Source organism: Manis javanica, chromosome 12, assembly GCF_040802235.1.
Source record: "Manis javanica isolate MJ-LG chromosome 12, MJ_LKY, whole genome shotgun sequence".
NCBI classification, from domain to species: domain Eukaryota; kingdom Metazoa; phylum Chordata; class Mammalia; order Pholidota; family Manidae; genus Manis; species Manis javanica.
In genome coordinates this window covers 6,388,463-6,412,592 of record NC_133167.1, presented here as the reverse complement: position 1 = coordinate 6,412,592, position 24,130 = coordinate 6,388,463, and the positions used below count along the sequence as shown (strand labels likewise).

General features: G+C 46.9%; 1 protein-coding gene across 1 annotated transcript in view; it reads left to right on the top strand.

Moving 5' to 3' along the window:
• INPP5D (inositol polyphosphate-5-phosphatase D) overlaps positions 1-24,130 on the top strand; it is a 114,237-nt gene that overhangs the window by 1,703 nt on the left and 88,404 nt on the right. The window contains exon 2 of the mRNA XM_036997788.2: positions 11,891-11,954. Coding sequence (XP_036853683.2) covers positions 11,891-11,954 — 64 coding nt within the window. The remainder of the gene's footprint in view (positions 1-11,890; positions 11,955-24,130) is intronic.

The following is a 24,130-nucleotide window of genomic DNA, read 5'->3' as shown; positions in this document are numbered from 1 at the left end:
CTGCCAATGGGGTGTTAGAAATGGTGGGGTGGCCACCCCCATCCAAGCCCACGCAGCCCACGAGGATTTCTCTCCTGCCACAGTGGGACCTTTGGGAAGGCTGATTCTGTCAGGTGTTGGCTGTGGGCCAAGCCTCCTGCTTAGCACATCCAGGGCTCCAGCTGGCTAACCTTCACAGCAGCCCTTTGACCAGGGTGCGTGCTTGTGCCCAGCTTATAGGCACAGAACGTGGGTCTCTCTGACTCCAAACTGGCAGCATAATGGCAAGCCAGAGCCAGAGCTGGGACTAGAGGCCTTGGACTTCTAGCCCGAGGGCCCCTGACTTTGCAGGGGAGTGGACAGAATTCTGAGAGGTTGAGGCCTTTGTCCACCTGCTAGTGGTGGCAAACTGGGATCCTGGCCTGGTTTCCATATTTGTTCCCCCATGTTCCCTCTGCTCCTCTCCCCTCGTCTGCACTGAGTTACTCTCAGAGCTGCAGTGAAATGCGGGATGCGCACCTTAGGGAGGGTGCCCATGGGGCCCACGGATGTCCACCACCCTCTTAGCCTGGGCCTGGACTCCTCATCAAGCGCCCATCCCTAAGGCCCTTTTAAGTCCAGACACCAAGGCTGGAAGCCTGCCCAGTAGACCCACCCCTCAGCCAGGCCCCTGCCCCCCACAAGACTCCCCTTCCCCTCTGCTCTGCCTGGAAGCCACACTCCCTGCAGGGTCAGGAGCCACTGTGGGCTCTGGGGTCCCACGGACCACCGAGTCCTCCAAACACCTGGGAGCACTCATCCTGCTACCACCCTTAATTTTGCCAGTTAAGGAGATTTTAAAATGATAAACTAAATGAATGGCAAGTCACTGCCACCTTCCAACAGTTCATTTCATGAAAGAAAGCACCCTTTAACACCAAAAAGGTAATAAGAATATATTCTTTAAAAAAAAAAAAAAAAAAAGCCAGTCCTTTAAATGAAATAGATTTAACTTCCTGGAAAACAAACTCCACCATCCTTAGTTTTTCTCCATTCCCTGGGGACTGGTGAAAAACTTGTCCCACGCCAGCCGGGACCACAGCCTGGTGCTGGGAGCCCGGATGGAGTGAAGGGCCCCTGCGGTTCACTCCTCTGCAGCTCTTTGGAGGTCAGCTGCCAGCGCAGGGAGCCGAGGGGTGCCGCTGGGGATCCAGGGCCCTCTGGTGACCCTGCTCTAACGTGGGCCAGGCCTGAGACGGAAGCCACAGGTACTCGCGCTCCTGCTCTAGGAATACATGTGGGAAGGGACGGGGTGGAGGGGCCTGTGTGTGGTGGGGGTGGCCAGCAACTAACTGCTGATTGAAATAGATGTGTTTGGGGCTCCAGCAACTGAGCACAGCTCCGTGGGGAGTGGCCTTTGTGCCGGGGAGAGCACACGATTTGATGACTGAAAGAGAACTAGGGCAGAGGGTGAGGGAAACGGCAAAGGACAAGGCAGGCTCAGGGCCCTGTGGCCTGAGGAGTGCCCATTCTCCTGAGACGTGAGCCCTGCCACCCGCCTCTGGGTGTGAAAGCACAGATCTCAGCGACTCACAAAGCCCATGTTAGGGGGCCCTGGAGGCCCATCTCAGGGCCCAGGGAGCTAGAGGGAGACCCCGGGCAGCCGACCACATGGTCTGAGTCCAGCTCTGCAGCTTGAGAACACGAGGGGTAGCGGGCTCTCCCCAGCAGGGCCTGTGTCACTCTCACCCGGCCCCTCTCAAACCCACCAGCAGAGTCAGCCCTGCTCCAGGGATTTCTCAGGGGCAACTTGTGGAGACGCCAGGCCCATCTTGGAGGGAAGATGCCGAGAGGCTGCCACTACCTGGCAGGTTAAATTCATCCGTGGTGCACAACACTTCACTGAATGGTCTCATGCCCCGGAGCGTGAACCCAAGCTTAGCGATGAGATGGTGGTGGTGCTCCTAGCCAGGCCTTCCTCCCTGCCCCAGTGATGGAATACGAGGAGGTCTGCTCTTCCCTGCCGAAGTCATGCCCTAGGACACAGCCCTTAGGGGCAAGCATTCTGTGTCCGGCTAGATCTGATGTGAGTCCTAGCATTTGCAAGATGTTAACCTTGTGCCCACCTTGCTTCCTCATGATGCAATGCCCATTTGTTGTTGTTGTTGTTTTTACTGAGATATAATGCACATCCCATAAAATCTGCTTTTGTACGGTGTACAGTTCAGTGGTGTTTAGTACATTCATTATGTTGTACAACCATCACTACTATCTAATTGCAGAAGGTTTTCATTATCCCAGAAAGAAACCCTGTAGCCTATCCCCTCTCCCCCCAACTCTTGGTGACTGCTAGTCTACTTTCTGTCTCTAACCATGTGCTTTTTCTGGGTATTTTCTGTCAATGGGCTCATATAATATGCAGCCTTTTGTGTCTGGCTTTTTCACCTAGAATAGTGATTTCAAGGTTCATCCATGTTGTAACATTGAAACAATCTTTTTCATGATAGAATAATAGTCCATTGTATGGATATACCACAGTGTGTTTATCCAGTCATTAGTTGATGGACATTTGGGTTGTTTCTACTTTTTGGCTATAATGAGTGATGCTACTATGAATCTTATGTACAAGCTTTTGTGTGAATATTTGTTTTCAATTGTCTTGGGTGGAACTGCTGGGGCATATGGTAATCCTGTGTGTAACAATGTAATGTACAACTTATAGCAAGCATTCTGCATCCCCTTGAGCAGTGTGTGAGGGCTCTCATTTTTCCATGTCCTCGCCAACCCTTGTTGTTCTGTTGGTGATCACAGCCGTCCTGCTGTGTGTGTTTGGCATCTCACTGTGACTTTGCTTTGCATTTCCCTGATGATTGGTGATGCTGAGCATCTTTTCATGAGCTTATTGGTCATTTGTTTATCTACTTTGGAGAAATGTCTTTTCAGATCCTTTGTCTATTTACAAGTTAGGTTATTTGTTTTTCTTTCATTATCAGTAGATTACTGAGAGGATGAAATGGGAGAAAGTGGGAAACATGTATCACCCCAGGCAGGCACATGGTAATAAGCACTCGCTGAATGCTGGCCATGAATTTTTATAAGCTATAAAATGCCTAGTGACATTTTGGAGGCAGAGGAGTATAGGGCCCATCTGTGAAGAAAATTCCAGAGCAGAGGGAAGGAGGGGAGCGGGTCACTTCTGGAACTTCCTGGAGGCCCTCAGGAGCCTCCGGGAGATACTGAGCTGCCATGTGGGGCCTCTTCAGAGGAAGTACTCAAAGAGATAAGGCAGGAAGAGGACTTGAATGGCCCATGAGTGACTGGTGGCTGCTGGGGACAGGGTTGAGCGCCTGTAAGCCTGAGGGAGAGAGGGGACCCGGCAGATGCCAGTAAGAACCAGTGAATGAGGGTAGAGGCCATCTTAGGAGTGATTCACTAACTGCAGTTCAGGAGGGAGATCCGGAGAGGACTAAGTCCCCAGCTTGAGGGAGCTTGTCAGGAGGGGGACCTCAGTGCCTCTAAGCATATCAGGGCCCTGCCCGCTAGAGGGGGAAGATTGAGCCCGATGGTCTGAGACACCAGATCCTTTCTCTCGCCCTGTTCATTTCACACTCACTTTGTTCCATTAGTTAGAAAAGCAGTGTATTAATAAGCACCACAACAGTTTGGGTTCAACTATTTATTATAAATGCCACCAGCTGGGGCTGGACCCCAGAATGTCAGCTGGTCCAGCCCCTCACTTGCCAACGGGGAACCTGCCCTCCAGAGAAGGAGGCCACCACAGACGTTGGTGGCAGTGTGGAAATAGATCTTCTGATAAAGTGCAGTGTTTCTTCCAAGCAGCTTTAAAAAATAGCATTAGGTACAACGTACAGAGAGTACAAAGTATGAAGAAGGAAAACAGTCACTCTTACACTGAGAGTAACGTAAATGCTGTTAATTTGTCGGTATATCTTCTCATTTTCTGTCCCTCTTTCTCTCCATATATATATAAAATCTCTATAATATATATGCACCTATAATGTATAATTTTAGTCTGTTTTCTAGCATTTCCCCGTGATAAAAATTGTTCTCCTAAATATCATGTCTGATGTATGCACAAAGTTTTATTACATAATGTGCCCTAAGTTATGAGATGACTTTTCTAATATCAGACATTTAAGGTACCAACAGTGTTCTGCTGTTAGAAATATGATGGTGATGAAGGTCTTTGGCAGAAATGTGGCATTTCTAGTTATAGGTTTCCAGGGGTGGAACTACTGGATCAAAGGGTAGGAATGTTTTGAAGGCTCTTGATACAGAATGACAAACTGCTTTCCAGAAGTTTTGCTCCAATTGAAGCTGCAGTAAACAGTACAAGAGAGTGCCCATCTCCTTCCAGCCTCCCTATTCAGAATATTTGCACTTAAAAAATATTATTAAGTTGCAAGGTGAAAGAGGTCAGTTTCTGTTCACTTTGGTTTGCGCTTCTTGATACAGTCATGGTAAGTTTGCCCAACAGGAGTGTCAACCTACATGATTCCTCTTTTGTGAAAGCTCTGTTCAATTCTCTTTGCCATTTGTCTTCAAAGCCAAAGCTTTTCTGCTGTTTGGTGAATTCCTTATGCCATATTTGTTGCAAATATTTTCACTGTGATTTGCCTTCAGACTTTAAGATTTTTTCCGATATTCAGAGATGGTAAATTTTCATAAAGGCTATCAATCTTTTTCTTTTGTGATTTTCTTTCCCCCTTTCCTTTTCAATGTAGAGAGTCTGTCCCTCTGTGCACTGAAATTCGATTCTGTTTCTTCCTGTGGGAGGTAGGATGGTTAGGGCAGGGCCTTTGGAGCTTAATAGACTTGGGCTAAGGATCACTCTGCCTGTCCAGCTTCTAGCACGTTATCTAATCCCACAGGTCCTTGGTTTTCTCATCTGAAAACTGGGGCTAAGAATACCTATATAGTAGTGTTGTTGCGTGGATGGAATGAAAGTATATATCATGTGGTTAGTGCCGTATTTGGCAAAAACAGATGGGAAGTTTGTAGGTTTTTTTGTTTGGGTCTTTTCTTTTTTACACTGAACACTTCAATCTCTCTGGAATTAATTTAATGAATGGTATGAGACAAAGTCTTAAGTGTATTTTTTTCAAGCATTTTGCTCAAAACTTCTTACTGAATAATTTATTCCTTTTCCCTTTGTGATCCCTCTTTTACCAGATATTACATCTTATATAGCTCCCTGTTTATGCTATTCCATGTCTGTCTGCTTTTCTTACACTAATATCATAACAAATGCATTACCACAACTTTATGAACTATTTTATTTTAGGATTTTCATGTCTATTCAAGTATTCTTCCAGGTGAACCAGATAATACTTTTGTCAAGTTGGAAAAAATAGTACTGGGGCTTTGATTAATAGTGCATGAAATTTGAAAAATAACTTGTGAAAATGGACATTTAATATTACTCAGGCTTAATAATAAATATAGCTAACTCTAGTATTTTAATTTTTGTGATTTTCTTCATATAGATCCTGTATGTTTCTTGTTATGATTACTCCTCATTATAATTTTGTTACTGTTGTGAGTAACACTTGTCTCCTACAGTTACCCTTTTGTGGTAACTGATAACACACAGGAAGTTACAGGTTTTATAAATTCACCTTTTATTCTGTCACTTTGTTTCAAATTGCTTTTCATTTGTTTCTCTTGGGTTTTCTTGATAGAACATTCATATCCTATGCTAATTATGATCATTTTGTGGTCTACTTTCTGAATTCTTATAACTCTTGTTCAGATTTCATAACTTATTACATTGCCTGGTATTTCTAAAATATTACAGTGGAAGATATTGAGAAGAGAAAATGTCTACCTCAGGGAGACTTTCTGTAAGAATCAAACATGATACCACCAGGGAAGAACTTGATACAGTATCTGGCACACCAGGCACTTGATAAAAGTTAGTTGTTGCTCTTTATCATGTCAAAGAAGGAGTGGTCTTTCCCTAGTTTTATGGAGTTTTGAAGGGCTGAGTATTGAATTTTATCAAATGCCTTTTTAGTATCTGTTGAAATGATTATGTTGTTTCCCTTATTTTATTTACTGGTGTCATAATTTATTTTTATGGATTTCCTAGTAGCAACCATTTTTGCATCACTGAAATGAACTATTCTTGATTATAATAACATTTCACTGTACTCTGAATTTTATTTAGGATTTTTGCATAAATGTTCAGAAATAAGACTGACATATGATTTTGTTCATGTGATGGTTTAAGAGTCATGTAAGTTTTATAAAATATGGAAACATTTATGTAACATCGTTACTATCTGATTTTTTCTAACATTAAAAAATTTTTGGCAAAGGTGCTTTTCCTTAGAGCTGCTTATAGAGATAATTATTTAATATTTACTTCAATTTCTTTTTGATGTATTCTTGTTTTCTAACTCCTGTCACATCACTTTTGATAAGTTACATATATTTTTCAGAAAACAGTCGATTTGTTGAGATTATCAGATTCTCTGGCATACAATTCGTTTTCTATAATTTTAAGGTTTTTCTTTTATTGCTGTTGCCTTCTTCTTTTTCTTACTTCTGGTTTTGTTTACTTGCTGTGTTAGCCAGGATTCTACCCAGAAATAGATGGCAGAATTCAAAGGGGTGATAGGTGTAGGGCTGGCGAAACAGCCTGATGCTGGCAGCCATAAGGAGTCATTCCCACTCCTGGACGTGAGGAGGCAGGGGCTGGCTGTGTCACTGGGTCCCCGGACCTCAGCTGTAGCTTTCAGTCGAGGAGCCCTGCAGCAGGCAGGGTGGGAGCCAGGGGACCCGACACCACCAACCCACCTTCCCCTCTGCCTGTGCCTCCCACTGGCCAGGCCTGGGGGAAGCAGTCCACACAGGTCAGCCTCCTGGACACAGGGCAGGGGGAGGAGAGCAGAGCGGGTCTGGTCGGCAGGGGAGGGTGGGAAGGGCAGAAGGAGGATGTCCGGCACACCTGTACTCTTCTCTTCCCTTTATTCTATTTATCAGAAAGTTGTCCATTTACTTTTGTGCTTTTTAAATCATAAGCTTTTATATTTATTGAACTGCTCTGCTTTTTATTTTTATATTAAAAAACTATCTTTGCTCAGGAACTATTATATATATGTCTCAGGACAGAGATCTGTCTTCTGTATTTCTCATCTTCCCTCTCGTTTAAAATCTGTTTTTTCCTTCTGTTCTGACTTTCTTGAGTTCATCTTCTTCCTCCTTAACGTCCTTCAGAACATCAGCTGCTATTTGCTGACCGTCTCGTGGTGTTTGATGCTGACTCCTGAGCTCCAGGTCTTTCCCTTCTGAACAGTTTTCCTTGTCTGGCATTGCTCAGTTTTCACAAGATTTTCCCAGTTTCAGAGGTGCAACAGTCTCTCAGCTCCTCCTGAGCTCACAGATCAATCTTCTCCTCCGGACTGTCTTTTTTCCTTTTTAAGTGATTCTATGTAACACAGAGGTGACAACTTCAATAAAAATGGTGCCTCTTCTTTTAAGTGGTGATATATTTTCGTAGGTCTGGTGATTTTTCTTTTCCAACAAGGAACTATTGGGAAAAAAATCGATCAGATTCTTTTAGAGATCAAAATGGGTTTCTGCCCAAATTCTCTTCTTAAATGAAAAAGGACTGTCAGGGATAAGGGTGGGAGCCCCCCACCCCAAGACCCAGCTGATGGGGGTGAGGGATGAGAGAGTGGTGTGTGGAGAGTGGGCTTCCTCCCAGGGGTCTCATATAAGAGAAGGCCCTCTGGCCCTCTGGGCCGGGGGCTCAGCAGGCCCCCAACAGGGCTCTGGCTGGGTCAGCTCCACCTCCCATGGGCCACCTGGGCCACGTCCTCCTACTTTCTCTCTTCTGAACTAATAGCCTCTCAATTCATCCATTGTTTTACTCTCTTTGGCCGGGATTCCTTGAGGTTTGAGTGGTGAGTGGTGGGCACCCTTGGTCCCGGGGCTGACACACATTTTCTCTGGTTACTTCTACATTGGTCCGAGGGGCTTTTTTGAATGCAGTTTCCAAGCCTTGTTCTCCCTCCCCTTCTTGCCCAGACGTGCACAACACTGAAGGATAAAAGAGAAAACATACAAACGACATTAGAAATGAGAACTGATATATAGCAAGGGTTACAAAAGGATTTAAAAACAATTATAGAGTATGCTAAGCCAATCAGCAGAGCAAGACAGATTCTAACGAGGTTCTGAATTGTAGAGTTTGATTTCTCCATCTCCCTGGGGCTTAACATGTTAAAGAAAGTTTCTGCACATGCTTGGCAGTGTTTTCTGGTGGGAAGAGTCACACAGAAAGAGTAATATTTACCTGGGAGAATAAACAAAATGCCAAGATGTTTCTTCCTACTTCTATTTGCTTGTTCTCTTGCATTCAGATAAAACTTCCAAGCCTTATTGGGGTTGATCTAGAAATGCCTTTCCCAGGGGCAGCCTCTTCCTGCTAGGAATAGTGAAGGCCCTTGTCACCCAGCAGTGGTTGGGAGTTGCTTGGAGAATTTGTCCTAAATGCCAGTTCCTTTGAAAACGAAGCAATCTCACATGCTGTGTCGGCTCAGTGCTGTCCCAACCTGGGTCTCCAGTGGGAATATTCCTAATACGATTGCCTTGACGTGCAACCCAGTGACTGGAGGGAGTAGCAGCTGAGGACCAGTGTCAGCACATCAAACTGTCACTAAATCACCACAAGAGCAGGGACAGGGCTGGATGGGACCCACTCTCCCCAGACAGCAATGAGTGTGTCTGAGGTATGTTTTCGTGCAGTAGTCATCAAAGATGATTTAACTGTGGAATTTTCACATTAAGCATTTCACCTGTAAGCTTTTGTGTGGGTATGTGTGGGGCGGGGGGCATGTGTATGTGTATGCTACGTATCTGTGTCTGCATATGTGCATGTACATACATGTACATGCAGGTAGGACCAGTGAAGGGCAGCTGCTGGTGGGTGGGGGAGCCGAAGAGTGCCCACCTCACAGCCCTGCAGAGCGCAGGCACCCCATGGCATGCAGTTTGAAACACCTGCTCTCCGGTCGGCTGTGTGTGGCCGGGCAGTGGTGGTGGTGATACTCTGCGTCGTTCCTTGAAGATCTGAACTGATTCAGCCCCAGGGACAGTTTCTCGACCCCATGCACTGGAGATGCTGAGACATTACTGTCTAGGGGAAAGTGGCCTCTCATCCTAGTGTATCAGCTTTTGCATTCTGATAGGCTGGGTAATACAGAGCTGTCTCTTTCTTTTGGTGTTTCTAAAACCTCTTTGAAAGAGCCGTAAGGCTTGTCTGCCACACCTGATTAACGAAAGAGCCTTCCTGCCGTGTGCAGCTGTCCCTCTCCTTGTGATTCTGTCCTTTCTTTCTGTTTACAAGCTGATGTTTTGGGTCTGTTCAACCTCTTCCACATTAGCTGCCCTGCAGCAAACAAGGACTGTTCAGCCCTGGCCTCATTTGCATATCTGCCGAAGGAAGTGTCACAGAAGAAGCAGTGGCAGATCAGAGTACAGCGGGGTTGGGCTCTCCCTGGCACTGGACCGGCAGGCTCTCCCAGGGGGCGGAGGCTGGAGGGGGAGGTGTGGGGGAGGTGGGCCGGGGTCGCGAGGTGGCCTCCGTGTCCCAGGACATCTCTGGAGGAGAGGTGGCGCTGAACCGGAGTCATCTACCACCTCAGATAGAAGCCGGTGGTGGCCGCAGTTCAGGCTCCGGAGACAGGCCAGGGGGCTGAAGGTGGGAATTAACGTGAGGGCTTCGAAGAGGGAAAAGGAAACTTGCCTGAGAGAAATGAAGAGATGCATGGAAGTGAAACTACCCATACATTCTCCAGAACTTTCCTTAAATATCCGTTGACCAAGTCACAGATCGTAAAACTGACCACATGAAATTGTAAAACTTCTACACAGCTTTAAAAAAAATCCACACTGTTAACAATAAATAATTCTAAAATATATTGCAACATATATCAAAGTCTTCCAAATAAATCAGCAAGAGATGTTTTAAAAAAATGTGAGCTGAAGACCTGAAAAGGAATTCACAGGAAAAGAAATACAAATAGTGAAACACATTAGAACATGTTCAATCTCTCTCATCAAGAAAGGCAAATTCAAACAAGCTATCATTTTTCTTTCACGTCTCAGATTTGCAAAGATTAAAATGTCTGATAACAGCTGGTTGGCAGGGTGTGGGGAAATAGACACTTTCATATCCGGTGAGTAGGAACAAAGAGTGACACAATCTCATTGGAAGGCAATTGTGAGTCTCTATCCAAATATGACATACCCATGTCCTTTAGTCCAGCTATTGTCCTTCCAGTGAGTTACCCACAATCACAAATAAATGTCAGCTCATGTTGTGTTCAGTGTGTTCCAGTAACTATTCTAAATGCTTCTCATACATTAATTCACTTAATCTGTACAGTGACAGGTAGATGTTGTGTTACATCGTCCCCATTTTACTGATGGGGAAACTAAAAGTATGGATTCACAAGTGTACCCAATATGTAGTTGTGCAGGTGATGTTTGCACAGAGATGTTCACTGCAGTGTTATTTATAATAGTAAAAAGTTAAATGTAACTACTTGTCTAGTATCACAGTCTAATTGAGTAAATAATTGTGCAAGCACACGCTGGAACATGGCTTGGGAAGATCTCTAAGATTTTTTTTTTTGCAAAAACAGCAAACTTCAGAACATGTACAGTCTGATACTATTTATGTTTTAAAAGATGTGCATATAAAGGTTTGTGTATATGTTTAAAAGTTCTGCAACAATTTATAAAAAGGAGTAGTAAATCTAAAGCTGAACTCACAGGAGCAGAAGGACACATTTACTTTTCATTTTTTATCTTTCTATGTGGTCTTACATTTTTTTAACTAGTGTGTAATTTTAAAATCTAATTAAACAATGCCACATATCAATGTTTAGTGAAGCTCCGGGCACATGGAAGGGTCTATGAGGGGCAGCATGGTCCCTGGCACACTGGGGTTCAGGAGGGTTGGGCAAATTTTCAAGGTTCATGAGAATCCCAAGTGGAGGAAATGGGGGGAGATTATGGAGGGTGAGAAAACAGACCCAAAGTTTCAATAAAGTGTAAGGCCCAAGGAGCACTCCCCCGAACTCCACACACCCCTGGGCTCAATAGCAGCGCTGGGATGCCCACATCTGTCTGCTGCCAGCAGGCTCCCCACCATCTGGCCCACCCACCCATGTGCCACTCTCCCAAGGTGCTTAGACTTGATGATTTCCCCCTTCCTCTCAAAGGTTTTAGGAAAGTAAAAAGTAACTGCTCGTTTTCCTCCTTACATTGGGGACCCCTGAGCCACAAGAAGGTAGAGCTGCTAGAAAGAGAATCCAGATGCCAGCACCCCCTCCCTCGGAGACACCCTGAGGCTCGCTCACCAGCTGCAAGGGGAAATCCAGGTCTCTGAAGGGCTGGTGGCTGTCCTTTGAACTCATGGGACAAAGTCTCCAGGGCAGGAAGCCATAGGGCACTGGGGGAGTCCGGGGGAGGCAGGCCCCTCTGTGGCTGTGCCAGACCCCCACTCGGCTTGTCCACACCTGGCTCGGCCCCATGGGAGTCTTGTTTCTCCTTGTCTCTGCTCTTTCTGCCAACAGGCAGCTCAGAGGTGGAGATCGCAGGCTCCTTCAGATCAGACCACACAGCTGTCAAGAACCAAAGGAAATCATTCCCCAGAGATCCCCCTGCCTTTTCCTGAAGCTCCTCTAGTGCTGAAGGGGTGGGAAGGGGTCAACCAGTGCCTCAGCCCGGGATTGCTGGGTGTCAGAGCTGATGTCCATCTCAGAACGGTCAGCTCCAGAGGTCAGAGACTTTATGCGCAGAATCCTTGAGCCATGTCAAGAATTCTTATCTTTTTAGTTATCAGCAAAATGAATTTTCTTGCATGGGTTCTAATAAAGTATTTGGTCTATTTCAGGTATCGGAACTGTGTTTACACTTACAGGATTCTGCCCAATGAAGAGGAGAAGTTCACTGTCCAGGTAGGTCCTCTGTAGACCTCAGAGTCTGACCCTGACTGGAGCCGAAAAACGAAAAAGAGGCAGAGAGCACGGAGTCCTAAGCAGCCTAGACGGAAGGGCCCAGCTGAGCCTTTCTCCTAGAAGTCCCTGGGTGGGGTTGGCATAGTGGGTCCACTGTGACCCTGCTCTGTGACCTGACGGAGCAGGCATAGCAGGCGTTCTTTGCATTCATGTGATGAAGGGGAAATGATGGGAAGAAGGACACCCAGAGACAAAGGAATAGTAGGTGACTGGCTTGTCAAGGATTTTCTTCCATACGCTCAAATGGGTGCAAGTATGTAGGCCAGGAAGGAGAGAGGGAGGGAATATGCAGGAGAACACATGGTATTTTCTGACCGACTAGAAGATTGACCAATGGATTAGCACAAAACAGTCCCTTTCAATTTGTGGAGACCTGTTCTGTCAAGGGCTGATGCTCATGGCATCTGATTGCACCATGTAAAGTCCAAATGTGCTCTTAAATGTTAAAGAAAAATCAGCTGCCCCCATCTGAGTATGGGAAGACCATCCAACACACAGTGTGCTAGACAAACACCACAGGCCTTGTGCGACCACAAGACACTAGGCATGACGACTGAGCGATGGGGAGGCCAGGGGAGCTGCCTTTATTTGGCTGCACTAAAACATGAAGGTGGTCAGAACGAAAGGGGTGCCTTCTCAGCATCCTCAGCAGGGGCAGACAGGTCATACTTAGCCCTCACGACTGTGGTAAGAGGCTCCAGTGAATGGTGTCCACCCATGTGCCGAGCAGGTCAGCCCGGGCAGGCAAGGGTCGGGGCATCATGTCCTGGAGGAGCAGCGACAAGGTCTGTGAAGTTTCATGAAAAGGAAGTAGAAGCAAAAGGGGAGAGGGGCACAGTCACCGGTTCCAGAATGTTAAGGGAACCGTGCATTTTGTGCAGAACCAGGATGTAGAAATAAACCGAGCTGGACTCCAGGGCAGAGCACAGGTGACTGGAAATGTGTCAAGAGGAGGAGCCATGCTGAGCAGAGGCTGTTTATGGGGGTCACACGATCACTTCTGTGAGCCACTAGGGCGAGAGAGAGACAGACACCAAGGGACATGATCCAAGTGCCCCGGGAGGTCCGCAGCAGCCTTCTGGGGAGGCTGGCACTGCCCGCTGCAGGGCTTCCGTGCAAGAGGCGAGTCTGGGCTAAGCGGAATTGCCCCACCTGATGGAGGCCAGGCTGAGCGGTACTTCTGGCTTCCTTGTCCTTCTCACACATGCGTCTGCACGGGTGGCTCAAGGGCATCCCCTAGAATGTTATTGGCTAGCGTGGGGCACCACGTGTCTTGGACTGATCACCAGGAACAAATGTTGGCACACCTGGTATGAGACCATCCTTTCTAGCGCTTGGCAGCCGCTGCTCATCAGGACAGCTGTCTCTCATGTGGGCTCCGCACACATCAGGGACGTGGCTGCCCAAGGGGTCCCGCATGGGGTAGGCGGTGGTCCTCAGTGTCCTCTACAAGCTCCTGCAGGTCTAGGACTGTGTGAACTCTACCGGCTGGGTTGCCACCCTTGACAGGTGGTTTGCTGAAAGGAGCCCAAACTCTCTTAAGTTAAAAGTTGGGGGACGCTTTTGATCTTTTTTCCCCTTGTGGTTTCCTTTATTCCTTCAAAGTGAAGAAGACTTTAAGTATGACTAGGCCTTAAGCTGGAAAAGACACGACTTTGTGGCTTCTCGTACAGCACTCGTACCCACGTCTTGTAAGTGTACCGACCGCGTCTGGCATCTATTCCCTCTCATCTTCACACTCTTGCTGCTGTGACATCACGTGTTTGGGTGAATTGCTGCCAGGACTGCAGCAGCCTCAATCTGGGGCCTCATCTGGCTGTGGGGGTCACAGGAGCAGAGACAGCCCTTGACTAACTCATGCGAGTGTGGGCAGCCCACGCGGAGATGCATGGGGCAGGGAGGAGCCGCTGGGGGCCCGGGGTCACAAGGGCTTGGGGCCCTGCTCCCTGGTGCTGCCTGCCGCCGCTCAGCCCTGCTCTGTGCAGCTGCTCATCTCCCAGCAGCAGGCTCACTTCTCAGTTACCAGTCCCTAGGGGGATTCTGCTTGGCGCAGCCACCAACGGCTTTCTCTGCATGGGCCATTCAGGGGTCCCACGTCTGTGTATGGATCAGCTAGCTGGGAACAGGTGTCCACCCACCTCTCAGAGATGGGGACTGCATGGTTATCTGAGGCCCACAGGCAGCCAGGGCGATGCCAGACAGGTTTCCTGGAAGAGCGATGCCACTGCTGGACGTGTTTGCGCCCCACTCCGGTACTGGGCCGTGGCCTCCTTGGTGGCTGACAGCAGGTATCCAGAGTATAGGTTATGAGGGGCCTAGGTGGCCTGAAGAGGTTTCCACCCCTAAGACTAGGCCTTCGTGTACAAACACAATACAGCTTACTAAAAAAATAAGAGCAGATGTCTAGTGAGAGGCAAAGGAATGCCTGAGCGCCGATGGAGCCCCAGAAGTTATTGATTGCTGCTTATTTTAACTGGAGTTCCTCTTTTTATGCTGAAGCAGAACCTCATGCTATTTTCTGAGCTTAGCCGCAGTTTCTAAATAACTCATTCTTACACCTGAGTCTGTCTAGTGCCACCAGAACAGGGGTGCCCCAAATAAAGAGTCCGGCCTGAAGCACTGTCCGGCGAAGCACCAAAGGCTTTCACCACTTTCCTGTTTCAATTACCTTAGCTCTCCTCACTGGGCTTCTGTCTTTTTGACAAAACCAAAGAGCCGCCGAATCGCCCTCCGGTGCGGAGCGACCTCCGGGCTTGCCTGTGCACTGCGGCCCTTCCCAGCCCAGTCCCAGTCAGGCAAGGGGTGGTCCTGAGGCTTTGGGGACTTCGCTCTCCCACCCCCCCACCCCCCCACCCCGCCTTCCTCGGGCCGCTGGGAAGGCAGAGGTGACAGGGAAGGATGTAACCTGAAACCTCCCTCAACCTTTTTGTTGTGCACGTGGACCTTCTTTCTTTGACGCCAGAATGTGTGTCCAAACCCAGCTGGGCACTGGGTCCCCTGGGGAAGGACAGACTGTGCCCCAGGAGGACAGGAAGGCAGGACCATGTCGCCTCAGGCCTGAGTTTACTGCACCAAGAGAATGGGATTCTTGTAAAGAAAACCCCTTTCCTGTTGGAAAGGGAAGTGACCCTCCTCCAAGCAGCCGAGTCCAGGGTGAGCTGCTGGGCTTCTGCTGCCTGTGGAAATGACTCCTCTCTGGGAGGTCGAGGTGAGCCCGAGGCAGGGCCAGCAGTGCCCATGGGCTCACGTGAGCGTGAGTGCGGGGAGGCCACGGGGCTCGTGCGCGGCCATCAGACCCGTCGCAGGAATAGGTGCCCCAAACCCAGGCCACAGTCAAAGTCAGTGGCGCTCTTCGGCTGCTTTCCTACAGCCCTGCGACCCTGGCTACCAAGAACAAATCAGAAAATAAAAACCACCCGAGCCCCCGGCACGCCGATATTTGCTGTGAACTTCCTGTCTTTTCTCAGGGTTGAGACTGTATCTGGGATATTGACTGTTTCGGTCACGAGAGGAGCGCACACGGGTTTCACGGCAAGTTTAGGTGAAGAGGGAATTTGAAACTATCTGCCTGGTAGACTCTTTGCAGATTCTTTCCTGATGAGAAGAAAAGTCCAGAGGCTGGAGCCGTTCGGCTGAGAGACCCATGACTCAGTTCCCGGTCCCTGATGGTGGCTGTCACGTCGCTCTGGGCAGTGTAGCTATTAAAGAGAGAAAAGAAACAGCTTTCTAAAAGCCGTTCTGTCACAAGTGTCTGGGAGGGTAAACGGTTGAGCCATTGTTTTTAAGCTCAGGAAGAGGGTGGCAGCTGTTATTGTTCTGAGTGGTCACCAAGTGAAGTAAAGATTCCGTCTGAGCCGCCGGGCGAAGGATGTGGCTCTAACACACACTTCCTGACATTGCACAACAAGAGGGAGCAAAAAGGGTGCAGGCGACAGCAGCCCCACAGGGCCAGGGCCGCCCTGCAGGGCTCCCAGCCATGCTGAGGGCAGCCGGCCCAGCCGGCATCCGCAGAGGCCAAGCAGTCCCTTTATGCCATGAAGGCCGCATTCTAGAGACTACATTTTAATTTATTTATTTACTTCCGTAATTTCAACTATATTTTAATTTTTTAGTTCATTTTGTCTGCTGTAGAGCATGGACAGATCTGTTTTCCAAGCATCTGAATACCTCAAAACATCTTCCAATTGCCTTTGCAACCAAAAGGGATTTGATGGAGATAAAATTCTTGGGGACCAAGTTTTCCCTCAAAATTGTAGGAGGTATTTATTGTTCCGCTGCCTTCAGAAGCTGAATATTACAAATAGCCCCAAATACAAAATCCAAGGCCAAACTGGTCCCTGTTCCATGATAGGGAACCAGTTTTTTGCTTTTTCTGCTTTGAAGCTGGTTGGCAATTCTTTTTGACCCCTGTCATTTTCTTTTTGTCGATAATTCCTGGAATGTGTTCAGCCTGCTTGCTTTGCAAACTTGAGTTTTTCTTTGGCTCAGACTTTTCTTCTGTTTGGTCTTAGAGTAAGTTTTTTTCTGGCTCTTTTGGTTTCTATTTGTCATCTCTACCTCCAAAGAAGTGCCTTTACTTTCACCTTGTCCCTGCTTCTCATACTCCAAGCCTTCTGTCCACCTTGCCCCAGGACATGGGCTCATTTCCTCTTTGTTGCCCGAAGCAGAACTCACTTGGGGCCAACACCAGCTGTGGCTGGTGGGTTTGGGCACAAGAATAGGATGCAATTGTAACCAATGAGATGTGAAGGGGAATGTTCTGCAGGCCTTCTGGGAAAGGTTTATTTGTCTTAGAGACACTATAAAAGGTCCCATTTCTACCTTTGGAAGCTATCATAAGGTGCAATAGTTAGGGCTCCTGCTGCCATCTTGCAGCCAAGAGGGGAGGTTGCTGGAGGGTGAGGCCAATATGCAGAGGGCAGAGCAGAAAGATGAAATGAACCTGAATCCTCAACAATGCCATTGAATTAGTTGAACAGAATTAACCAGCCTAGTCACTATCCTGTCTCCAGATTTCCTGTTCATGAGATAATTCATTCTTTTCTGTTCAAGCTTCTGAATTTAGTGTTTCCTGTTACCTGCAGTTAAAACAGATTCTAACATGCCAAGGTGTGGACTATCCTAGGGAAATTTCAAAGCAGAAAATGAAAATTTTATATCAAACATCAATTTCACTGCACCAAAGCCCACAGCCATGGTCAGACACCTGTAGTCGCTGAGTCTCCCCTCTCCTTGGCTGTGGCCAGCACCTCTGTTGCCGGGACCCATTTCCTGTGATGTGTTTATATGTTAAACATCCTGGGGTGCACAATCCCTCTCTCCAACTGTAACCAGAAAAACTATAAAACCAATCAATAATTTAGCAATCTCTGTGCCCTGGGAAGGCACCCTGATGACTTGCTGCAGAATGGTTTCTCCCACCTCCACCCTTCAAGATCAGGTTCTAGGTCAAACCTTCAGATATGCAAGAGGCTGCTTAAAGTTACCCCACAGAGAAGAGGGTCTTTCTCCAAGAAAATACCTCTCCCAAGAGGCCTTTCCTAATCACTTCATAAAAATATCTACCCACACCCAAACTGTCACCCCTAACCCTTTACCCTGCTTTATCATCATGGCTCTTGTAACTACCTGACTTTATATGCTTATTACTTGATTTATTTGTTGTCTTTCCTAGAACTATTCCTGGCATAAAGTGGACACTCAATAAATATTTGTTGAATGAATTCTGCTGCCACCCTTAAGAATACAGAAAGAGCTATACGTTTCATTTAACATTGTGACTGATTTTGCCCTTGCTGCTAAATTGGGTCTCCACTGCCCCTGACAGCTTATCACTCTTGTTTTTCATGCCTTGGTCAATTTCTTCCACTTTCTGGGCAGAGTTCTCTGTCGCACGGTCTTGGTTCTGCTGTCACTCCTTCCAAAGCAGCTTTTAGTTTCACCGTTGAGTCTTTCATTCTGTTGCCAGCCTGCCTTGTCTGGCTGGTCTCCCTTTAATGGGTCCTGTTGTCTGGTTGTCTTTCCCGTTCTCTCCTTGCGGGTTTTCGCTCCTGCGTCATAAAGGCCTTTTCACATCCGAGCGAGGATGTCAGGTGCTTCCTGGGATGTTTCACTTGTTCCTGAGCAGCGTTTTCAGAGAAGGCTTCCTCTAGGTTTTATTCTCTCTAGCTTCCAGTTCCTTGTGTGAAATAGTGGGATAACGGCAGTACTTCTCATGTAGGAAGGTTTCCAGGACTGGAAAGGATGGTTTATGTGAAGCACCCAGCACAGTTCCTGGCACGTGCACAACTCAAGGAATGATCATGTCACAATAACAAGTAAGGGGGCGAGAGCGCGGGGGCCAGTCAGCTAAACAGCACCCAGGCTTGAGAACTGGCCAAAGGCTGGGAACACCAGGCACAGGGGAGGGATAAAGTGCTGAGACCTGGGGACACAAAAGACTCAGGGGTCCTGGGATGGGTATAAGACAGTCCAGGGGGACTTAGAAGAACGGGTGGCCGGGAATCCTGACTACCCCCAGATCATGGCCCAGTAGAGACAGGAAGGAGGTGCCACGTCTGGGCCTCTCTGTCCTGTCTGTAGAACTGGGATTGTCCTGTGCCTGTTCATTGGGCCTGTGTCAGCCCCGCTTTAAAGAACTGGGGAGACAGAAGCAAGGGGTCAGGGCAGGGGCTGGTGCCTGGGGCCCCATGAGGCAGCAGTAAGAGAGAGCCTTGAGGATGCCAGAGGGGTCAGAGGGTGGGTGCCATAACTCCTGCGGGGCCTTCCTCCTCCCTTCCCAGTGCTGCCCCCATTTCCTGAGCTCTGATTGGGAGTCAGGCACATGCAATACATTCTTTAATCCTGGGAGGGAGGTATTCTTAACATTATTCCATTTTAAATACATGGAAATTAAGGCTTGGGTGGGGTAACACTGCTTGGTTCATACAGTAGTCTGTGACAGAAGAGGGATGTGCCTCGACCTGCCATGCTGTGGCTCAGGGGCCAGGCCACCCTCCCTCTCCTTGACATTTTAGGAAATTTCTACAGTGAAAGGAGCTCCCCTCAAATGGGAGGAAATGAGTGCCCAGCTAATCCTCAAAAAAAACCTAACCCGTCACTCCTTCTTCTGTGCTCCCCAAACTCCTCTCCTCTTCCTGCCACCACCACCCTGCCATGTGGGCTGGTGCTTCACCCTGTGTCTGTCTCCCCACGTGAGCTGTGGGTGCCTCAGGAGTAGGATGAGGGTCCCGTCTGCTCTAGAGCCTGGTGCAGGACTGCAGGTTCATGACCATTGATGAAATGAAAGGCCCAATTGGACTTGAACTGAAAGTGGTGCCTCTGTTTACCGCTTGATACTTAAGAAGCCTTTTGGATTTAACCTCGACCTCCCCGTTCTCAGCAGAGGTGCACCCCATTTTGAGCAACCCAAGGTAGAAAATTCCAAAATTTCCCTCCAAATATTGAATTAATCAACAGGAGATCAGTTAGTCACTTTCCTGAAGAGATTTGCTAGAACAGAGTAGGGAGGTCCACAAACCCCTTCATTTCAGCTGCTCCTGACTGTCCAGGTCAAGAAGTCGCAGGAGGCGGACAGCCGTCAAAGTGTCTGCCTGTCTCTCTGCCATATTTGTGCTCGCTCATGATCTGGGGGAAAACGTTCTGAAGTCTTGAAGTGACGAGATGTGTCTGCTAAAATCCCAAGTCTGAGGCAAATGCACAGTGTGCAGACCCCAAGAAGACGCCTTGGGACCTCATCCTGGGGCAAGGACAGGGCAGGGGTCAAGGTCAGAGGCTTTCAAGAGGGAAACCAGACATTCACACAAGTAGATTTAAAGGTTACTCAGGTTACTTAAAGAAGGACCACCGCCTGCTCAGGAAGCCAGACAATTGAATGGCTCTGTCTTCCTGGGAAGGCATGGAGGAGATGGTTACTCCTACCAACACCAAGTTCCTTCCTGCCCCAGGATCTTTGGCATTGCCCCTGCCCTCTGCCTGAGACTGTCCTCCCAAATGGCCATGTAGCTGACTGCCCCTATGTGTTACTTCCAGGTCTCCCATCTAAAGTTACGCCCCGCCCTGTTTCTCCATTATTCTCTTGCACTATAATTTTCCAGTATACTCCTGTTTTATTTTCTTCGTTGCTCTTATCACTGTCTGCACTGGGATTAGTTTCCTATTGCTGCTTTAACAAATTACCACAGACATAGTGGTTCAAAAACAACATAACTTATTATCCTACAGCTCTTGAGTTTGGGAATCTGAAACGGGTCTTGCTGGGCTAAAATCAGAGTGTTGGTAGAGCTGCGGTCCATTCCCTGCATTCCTTGGCTGGTGGCCCATTTCTCCATCTTCAAAGCCATCAAGAGTGGGTCAGGGTTTTCTCACCATGCCACCGGCTAGTTGTGACTATCCCACCTTCCTCGTACACTTCTGAGGACCCACGGAATTTGATGACCCACCTGAACAATTCAGGATCATCTCCCTATCTCAGGGTCAGTATATTAGCAACCTTAATTCCCTCTGCATCTTAATTCCCCCACGCCACATAACCAAACATCTTCACAGAGATCAGGACATGCACATCTTTGGGGATCACTGTTCTGACCCCCATAGCAGCTGTCTTTGTCATTTATTGACTCACTTGTTTGTCGTCTGTCTCCACCATGAGGATGTGGAGCCTGGGGAAGCTAAGACCTTGTCTGTCTTGCCCACCACTGTATCTGCAGCTCCAGTAGAAAGCCCGGCACATAGTTGATGCTCATTAAATATTTGCTCAATGGTTGAATCAAGGAGCAAATGTGTAAAATGAGCAAGGGAGGAAAGGCCTTCATTTCTTAACCTATGAAAGGAGGGTAGTGGGCTAGCAACCTCCAAATGCATTCATGCTTTAAAATTCTCTGTTTCCTTCTCTAACAGTGACATCAGCAAAGGCTTAAGAAAGGTGAGTGCTGGCGGGGGGAGCAGCTGTTTCATGACCCGCTCTGCCTTCTAGGGGTGCAGCTGAGTCTGGGATGAAGTGAGGGCCGCAGGGGAGTTTGGGGGCGAGCTGTAGAGTTAATCAGGGAGCTGCTCCAGGCGTCACCTCCCTGGAGGCTGACTCCCCGGCTAAGGACACAAAGCTTGTCTGCCAGCTGTCACTCCTGTCTCCCCCAGAGCACCTTGAGAGCTTCACAAAAAGAAAAGCAGCAAGCTGGAAAGAGTAGCATTTCAGGGACCTGTAATTAAGGTAAAAATATCCCTCCTGGGCTCCTGGCAATGACAAAATAAAGTGTCCTTGTCCCCGGACCACTGGGACTGTGAAGGCTTTGGAAGGACACTGATCCATACAGGGTTTTAGTCTTGACGAACTTGTACAATTGTAAATGCCCTCTGTATCCAAGCAGTGCCCAACAATGTGTGATTAAATTCTTAAAGGGCACAGATTTAAACCATGTAGCACCTTAAATACAGGACCTTTGCATGGGGTAAGAGAAAAGGGGAAATGGAAACAGTGAGGGGGAAGAGGTGCTTTTTCACTGCATGTGTCAGAGGGAAATGGCGATTTCAAAGGCACATGTTGAATATCAGAGGAGGGGGAGACTCCCAGTAGCCACCCTTCTCCCCCACCTGCCACCCCCATGCAGTCTTGAGCTGACTGAGCTGGGCCGTGTTGCTGCAGGCCAATGACTGGAAGTCTCTGGCTCCCAGGTGCCAGAAAGATAAATTAAGTAGCATGTCACGAGAAATGGGGAAATAAGCAGGCTTCCGTTCTGAGTACACCGAGAGATCCTGTTTTGATTTTTTTTTTACATGTTTGTAGGTTATATTTCATAACTCTTAAATTGAAATATAGTTTATATACAATATTATATTGGTTGCAGGTGTACAACATAGTGATTCAACAATTACATGCATTACTAAATGCTCACCATGTGTAGCTACCAACTGTCAACATACAAAGATATTGTAATATTATTGATGGTATTCCCTTATTCCCTTTGCTGTACTTTCACCCCCATGACTATTTTATAGCTGGAATTTTGTACCACTTTATGCCCCACCCCCCTCCCTTATGGCAACTGCCAGTCTGTTCTCTGTTTATGTTTATGAGTCTGTTTCATTTGTTTGTTCATTTGTGTTTTTTTAGATTACACATAAATGAAATCATATGGTATTTGTTTTTCTCTGACTTATTTAACCCAGCATAATACAATCTAGGTCCATCCACACTGTCCAAGTGGCAAGATTTCATTCTTTTTTATGGCTGAGTAATATTCCATGACATATACATACCACATTTGTATCCAGGCATCTGTCAATGGACACTTCAGTTACTTCCATATCTTGGCTATTTTAAATAATGTTGCAATGCACATAGGGGTGCATGTATTTTTTTGAATTGGTGATTTTGTTTTCTTTGGGTAAATTTCTAGAAGTCAAATTGCTGGGTTGTATGGTATTTCTGTTTTTAGTTTTTTGAGAAACCTCCATACTGCTTTCCATAGTGGCTCCGCCAATTTACATTCCCACCAACAGTGCACAAGGATTCCCTTTTCTCTACATGCTCCTCTCAAGAGGTCCTATTTGATACAGGCTGGCTTGGAATGCTAAGTTACACTTTCGACAAATTTTTCTTTTCTTTTTTACGTCAAGAAGGACTACTGCAGATCAGTATTTTTTATCTCTGCTTTTTCTCTTAGGAAAGTAGTAGGTGAGGGGGAGGAAATGCAAATTGAAAATACAAAACAGAAATAAAATCCCCCAACATTGAAACATGCCTTGCTTCTTGGGAAACTGTCAATGTAAATGTGTTTCTCCAGAATTTAACTTTAGAGGCTGTAATATATTTGGCATCTTAAAAATAGTCTTAAAGACTTTATGGTAAGCACGTTGAATGCTCGCTGAGGCATACTTTCAATTATCAACATTGCTCTGATAATTGGGGGAGAAAAGGTTTGCAAAAATTTGGCAATAATAGTATCATGCCTGGTTGGCTAACAACAAGCATGCCCAATCTGAAGTGTACTATGATTTCCTTTAAAACTGAAGGTGGTCAAAAGGTACAAATTTTCAGTTAAAAGTCCTGGGGATATATGTACAGCATGGTGAGGATAGTTAATAAAACTGTTACGGTTGCACATTTGAAAGTTGCTAGGAGAGCAGATCTTAAAAGTTCTCATCCCAAGAAAAAAAAATTGTAATAAGTGGTGATGGCTGTTAACTAGAAATGTGATCACTTTGTAATATATACATATTTTGAATCATTAGGCTGTACACCTGAAGCTGGTATAATGTTGTATGACAATTATATCTCAATTTTTTAATGTAAATACAAAGTTATTGGGAATATTGTCTAGGAACAGATAGTAATAATATTAATGATAACATCATTGCTTGGAGTCCTTAGGCCATCCAGAGCTCCCTCCTGCTGTCAGTCTCAAGCAGCTTCAGGCCACACTCCTTTTGGCCAAAGAGTATGTTCTCCCCAGTGCCTCCTGAGTGCCTCCCTTCTGCCTTCCACCCTATTAGCCCTGTGCCACTCCCTGGGGTCTGAGAAACACATGTTGTCCTGGTCTCTTCCTGGGTAGAACTCGAGAGATTCTCTAAAGCTGGGTGATGCAGTAGCCACATGTGGCCGTCAAGCATTTGAAATGTGGCTGGTTCAAACTGAAATGTGCAAAGTGTAAAATACACACCAGATTTCAAAGACTTAGTTCTAAAAAAGGAAAGAAAAGAATGTAATATATCTCATAATATTATCTCAATTTTTCATTGCACACCAAAACCATAATAGATTAGATGTCCTTAGTTAAGTAAAATAAATTCATCAAATTAATTTCACCTGATTTTTTAAAACTCTTTTAAATGTGGCTACTAAAAAACTTAAAATCACATGTAAGATTCACATTATATTTCTGCAGATAGCATTGCTCTAGAGCCTTGCTACTCAAAGTGTAGGCCATGGCCCAGCACCATCAGTATTACCTGGGGGCAGAGAGTCACCCAGGCCTCCTGACTCAAAATCAGCATTTAAACAAGTTCCTGTGCCCATTGAGGCTTGAACGCCATGTCGAAGTGGGTGTCATGGCAGTAAGTCTCACACATAATACCAGAAAGTACAAAATGAGGCAAATGCTCAGGAGGGCAAATTGCCA